A 6,000-nucleotide genomic window follows, 5' to 3' on the forward strand; every position below is an offset into this window, starting at 1 on the left:
TAGCGTCGTGAAGGTGTTGAGATTCTGCTGCCCAACTTTGAGATGGATCGCTTGAATCCTCTAGGAGGAGTATCGCAAAGTTCCATACCTAAAAAGTGACAAAATGGCGTCTTCGCACATGACGTATGACATCACCGTGCGAGCGATCAAAAATCCCTTCGCAATTTAGCATCACAGTAGTGGGTGGATTATACCACCCAAATTTGACGCGGATCCGATAAACGCTCTAGGAGGAGTTCGTAAAAGTATGCATAAAATACATGAAAAACGCACAAAATTCAATATGGCCGACTTCCCGGTGGGCGGAGCTAATGAAACCCGATGAGGAATATGTCTGAAATAATGAGCAGGATGTACCTACCAAATTTCATGAATATAGGATCAACTTTGACCAAACTATGGCCTTCCACACGTTAGGGGGCGCTATAGAGCTGGCTAAACATGCTGAACCCAATAACTGTACATTTACATAAAGTTCACAGGTGTCCATCATTTTGCCAAGTTTCATGAGTTTTCGAGTACCTCAAGGTATGTTAAAAATCTAAAAGACATAAGGGGGCGCTAGAGAGCCAACATGCCACGCCCAAGCAAAATTTCACGACTAAATCAAAGTAATTATGAGTTTAGATGTTCGTGTAAAGTTTCATGAGTTTTTGTGCATCCTAAAGTCTTCAAACATATGTTCGTAAATTTTAAAATCACGCAGGAAATCCAAGTTGGCTGACTTCCTGTTGGCCGAAAAAATCTCAAAAATATTTAGCACGAACTTCAAGACGTATCCAATTACATACTTGAATTTCGTGAAGATCGAAGAAACTTTCCCTGAAAAACTGCCTACATTAGGGGGCGCTATCTCGCCCGCTGGCGACACCCGAGCCCAATCACTACAGAACTTTGAATTTCGCGCCACTTCTGACGCATATTCCACTTTTGGTGAGTTTTTGGGGATGGAAAAGGTCCCAAAAACTCGATCTCCCGGCAGAAAAAGAATAATAATACTTAGAAAAACAATAGGTTTCCTTGCACTTTCGTGCCAGGACACCGTTGGGGTCCTGGCACTTTCGTGCTCGGGCCCTAAATATTGTCATTTAACCACCGAGCTGTTCAGCTCAGCTCGGATGTCTTCTTCTTCTTCTTCTGGTAGTGAGAGACGACTCAAGTTGATTCACAAATCAAGAGATTTAAACATTCCTTCACAGTTCTCAGCCATGTATTTATATTTTATAGGGCCGTCCTCCACCAAAGACATTCTTAGTCGACTAATTGATTAGTTGATTTAATGAACAGATCTGTTAAACTGAGTTTCTCCACAGAGAATCCCACTAAAGCACCACTTTATTTCTGGTGTTTACCAGAGATGAGCTCACAAGTTTCTTAGAAATAAGTCATTCAGCATGAAAAAGCATCTGTGTGTCCTACCCTTCACGCTGTTACTGTTTTATTCCCCCTCATACGTCTCTACTTAAATGTCTTCTGTTGTATTTGCTCTGCTGGTGTTTTCGTCGTGTTTTTGTCCGTTCAAGTATTTCTTTTATCTTTGTAAGGTGTCCTGAAAGGCACCGCCTAATGAAATGTATTATTATGATTAAAAAAGGACTAATCGATTCAAGAAATCTTAGTCGACCGATTAGACGACTAATCCACTACGAGGGGGCAGCCCTTATACTTTGTCTGTATACGTAGTTAAATACTTCTGAGACATTAAACCTGCTGGCACTAAAAACGACTAAAGCTAAACCTTTCTGAGAAACTAGAAAACTCAGTCTGAAAACTAACTCAAACTAAAGTCAGATTAAATTGAAAAGTCAAAACTCAAATAAAATACAAACTAGAACTACTCTACCCTGTGCTGACTGTCTGTCTGCCGTCTCTCGCTCAGAGTGGCGTTCTGGCGTCGCCGGTCACCTCATCCTGTCAGACGAGGACTTGACGTCTGTGGTTCAGGGCAACTGGAAACGCCTCAACACGCTGCAGCACTACAAGGTCAGAGGTCACGGACACACGTTGACTCACTGCCGGTAGAAAGAGGAGGTTTGTGGTCTCGGTAACTGACTGACTGACTGAATGTTCTGTGTCGTTCCTCATCAGGTCCCAGACGGGGCGACGGTAGCGCTGGTCCCTCGCCACACCAAACACATTCACCATGACAACCACGACTACGTGGCAGGAGAGAGTGAGTTAACACCAGAACGCCGTTATCGTCGTAATAAATCTGCTCACGGTGATCAAACTGACTCCTGGATATCATTGTTGCTTCCACTAACCACCTCTCTGTGTATCTGATGGTGACGGTCGGTGAACTGTACTGAATAAAGCGTGTGAACCTGTGCAGAGACTCCGATGCTGGAGGATGCAGACGAAGGTGGAGTGAGGTTGTGGCATCTGGTGAAAGCCAGCGAGGAGCCGGAGCTGCCAAAACACCGGCGAGGCAGCCTGAGGGAGAGAGAGAGGGCCAAGGCCATCCCCGAGATCTACCTGACCCGCCTGCTCTCCATGAAGGTACACTCACACTCACTATGGATGGAGTATGGATGGAGTATGGATGGAGTATGGATGGAGTATGGACGGAGTCCATACAGTACCTGAGAGCTGGTGAAATGTATCTCCGTTCTAATGATTCTATAATCCTGATATTTGTGATATTATAGTATATTTCTGAAAATGTATTATAGCCTAGTTTCATTGCATGACTTTTAACAGGCAAACGATGTTTCCATCTGAAAGATGTGCCGTTGTTTTACACTGTTTCATCAAAAATGTCCGTCTCTATTCAGCTGTATGATTTTGGTCCATAATAATAACAATAATAATAATAACTCACATGGGAATCCAGCAACAACAGTCTCTTGCATCCAAGTGCACATATACAGATAGAGTTATCAGAGTTTCACTACACAATAAACACCTTCTCACTCCCAACTCAGCAAATACAGACGCTCGGTCGGCATCCTGACGCTTCACACTATGACTCTCTAGGTACCCCTCTAGGGTCAGTTTACTCTCCTCTAGGGTCAGTTTACTCTCCTCTAGGGTCAGTTTATTCTCCTCTAGGGTCAGTTTACTCTCCTCTAGGGTCAGTTTATCCTCCTATAGGGTCAGTTTACTCTCCTCTAGGGTCAGTTTACTCTCCTCTAGGGTCAGTTTATTCTCCTCTAGTGTCAGTTTATTCTCCTCTAGGGTCAGTTTATCCTCCTATAGGGTCAGTTTACTCTCCTCTAGTGTCAGTTTATTCTCCTCTAGGGTCAGTTTACTCTCCTCTAGGGTCAGTTTATTCTCCTCTAGGGTCAGTTTACTCTCCTCTAGGGTCAGTTTATTCTCCTCTAGGGTCAGTTTACTCTCCTCTAGGGTCAGTTTATTCTCCTCTAGGGTCAGTTTACTCTCCTCTAGGGTCAGTTTATTCTCCTCTAGGGTCAGTTTACTCTCCTCTAGGGTCAGTTTACTCTCCTCTAGGGTCAGTATATTCTCATCTAGGGTCAGTTTACTCTCCTCTAGGGTCAGTTTACTCTCCTCTAGGGTCAGTATATTCTCATCTAGGGTCAGTTTACTCTCCTCTAGGGTCAGTTTACTCTCCTCTAGGGTCAGTATATTCTCATCTAGGGTCAGTTTACTCTCCTCTAGGGTCAGTTTACTCTCCTCTATGGTCAGTTTATTCTTGTTACATGGATACAGTCTCTTTTCAAAATAAACCTCCAACGTAGGTTTACTGAGTTTGTAATGAAACGGGCGTTAATTAAGTTACATCACAAAAGAAAGGTCAGATAAATCAGCGTTGACGCCAACAGAAGTCTGTTTGACCCATCCATCCACCCCGACCTCATACAGACACTAAATAGTACCTCGGTGCGTCGGTATCAGTCCCGCGGGGCTCTAACCAGGAGCGTATGTGAGAACGCGTTATGTTTATTTAGCATTTTGTCTCTTTTTTTGGTAAAATTAATGACACTGAAAATCTGAGTGTAGGGAGGCGGAGAGAGAGTCTGTAACCACACAGCTGATTATTTACACAATATTACCATATGTGTATTATTAACATTATATTGATATCGTCAATACTGGTGTATCGTAAACCATCATTTTGACTCTTCCTCCTTCGTGTTCTTCAGGGCACGTTGCAGAAGTTCGTAGACGACCTGTTCACGGTGATCCTCAGCACCAGCCGTCCCGTCCCGCTGGCTGTCAAATACTTCTTTGACCTGCTGGACGACCAGGCGGGAAAACACGGCATCTCCGACCCGGAGACCATACACATCTGGAAGACCAACAGGTACACTAGAGACCATACACATCTGGAAGACCAACAGGTACACTAGAGACCATACACATCTGGAAGGCCAACAGGTACTCTAGAGACCATACACATCTGGAAGACCAACAGGTCAATAGAGACCATACACATCTGGAAGACCAACAGGTACACTAGAGACCATACACATCTGGAAGACCAACAGGTACACTAGAGACCATACACATCTGGAAGGCCAACAGGTACTCTAGAGACCATACACATCTGGAAGACCAACAGGTCAATAGAGACCATACACATCTGGAAGACCAACAGGTACACTAGAGACCATACACATCTGGAAGACCAACAGGTACACTACAGACCATACACATCTGGAAGACCAACAGGTACACTAGAGACCATACACATCTGGAAGACCAACAGGTACACTAGAGACTCACAGAGACTCACAGAGAGCCGGGTGGTCACGTGAAGACATGAGGAGGACGTTGTCCAGCAGTGTGAAGGGTTAAAGGTCATTAGATCTGCTCTACCTGAGGACCAAACACTGTGTATATATTTAATATGTAAACTGATGGTTGTGATGTTCCTCTCTGCCTCTCCAGCCTCCCTCTGCGGTTTTGGATCAACATCGTGAAGAACCCTCAGTTCATCTTTGACGTCCAGGCGTCGGACCACGTGGACGCCGTACTCTCTGTCATCGCCCAGACCTTCATGGACTCCTGCACCATCGCTGAGCACAAGCTGGGACGGGTGAGGCCGGACGGGGGGAGGGAGGGAGTAAAGGCCTCGTGCACATTAGAGACGCTTGATTAAAGGGACTCAACATTATATATGTGTTTTGGTATATTAAAGGTCCCATATTGTAAGAAGTGAGATTTTCATGTCTTTTATATTATAAAGCAGGTTTAATTGATATATAAATACTGTGAAAGTATCAAAACACTCAATATACTGAGAAACACACACAGCCCGTATTCAAAAAATGTGTGTTTGAAACAAGCCGTTAATGATTTCTGTCCATTTGTGATGTCACAAATCTACAATATTTAGACCATTACACGGTTTTAAACGTAAACATTCTAAATGTGTCCCAGTTTATTTCCTGTTGCAGTGTATGTGAATAACATCAGATGACAGGAATTAAACATGGACCCAAGCTGTTGCCTAGCAACGCAATTCCATTGAAATGAGTTAAAACGGAGCATTTCAGACAGAGGGTGAATACAGGTATATTCAGGCAGACAATATGAGGAAAATTAAGTTTTTTTTTTACATTACAGCATGTAAACATATTCTAGTAGAAACACAAAATACAAGTATGAACCTGAAAATGAGCTGATATGGGACCTTTAAATTGTTGTTTGTGGGTTTCAGTCTCAGTTTTTTTCTACCGTCTCAGTTGAAACTGAACAAAAAGCTTTTTGAGATTCACAAATGCTGGAAAACCAGGAGGAGAACTGAAGGTGGTGTCTCTCCATCAGTCAGCTTCCTGTCTCTCCATCAGTCAGCTTCCTGTCTCTCCTCCTCTCTGTGGTTCTCATCCCTTCTTCTTGTCTTGTTGAACAGGACTCTCCCATCAACAAGCTGCTGTATGCCAGAGACATCCCCCGCTACAAACAGATGGTAGAAAGGTGGGTTCACATCCAGTTCAAACTTATTCTAAAACATTTTATTGTATTTTTATTTTTTTCTTCTCTTTTTCTTTTTCTTTTCTTTTATTCATTCATTTATTTCCCCTCCTCACATAGGAA

General features: G+C 43.4%; 1 protein-coding gene across 3 annotated transcripts in view; it reads left to right on the forward strand.

The window, feature by feature from the left end:
• The window catches only part of plxnb1b (plexin b1b), a 128,362-nt gene that overhangs the window by 118,800 nt on the left and 3,562 nt on the right, over positions 1 to 6,000 (forward strand). For all 3 annotated transcript variants that reach the window (XM_037766287.1, XM_037766306.1, XM_037766297.1), the window contains 6 exons: positions 1,880 to 1,983; positions 2,089 to 2,173; positions 2,333 to 2,499; positions 4,104 to 4,264; positions 4,852 to 4,999; positions 5,816 to 5,880. In XM_037766287.1, coding sequence (XP_037622215.1) covers positions 1,880 to 1,983; positions 2,089 to 2,173; positions 2,333 to 2,499; positions 4,104 to 4,264; positions 4,852 to 4,999; positions 5,816 to 5,880 — 730 coding nt within the window. The remainder of the gene's footprint in view (positions 1 to 1,879; positions 1,984 to 2,088; positions 2,174 to 2,332; positions 2,500 to 4,103; positions 4,265 to 4,851; positions 5,000 to 5,815; positions 5,881 to 6,000) is intronic.

Source organism: Sebastes umbrosus, chromosome 1, assembly GCF_015220745.1.
Source record: "Sebastes umbrosus isolate fSebUmb1 chromosome 1, fSebUmb1.pri, whole genome shotgun sequence".
NCBI lineage: Eukaryota > Metazoa > Chordata > Actinopteri > Perciformes > Sebastidae > Sebastes > Sebastes umbrosus.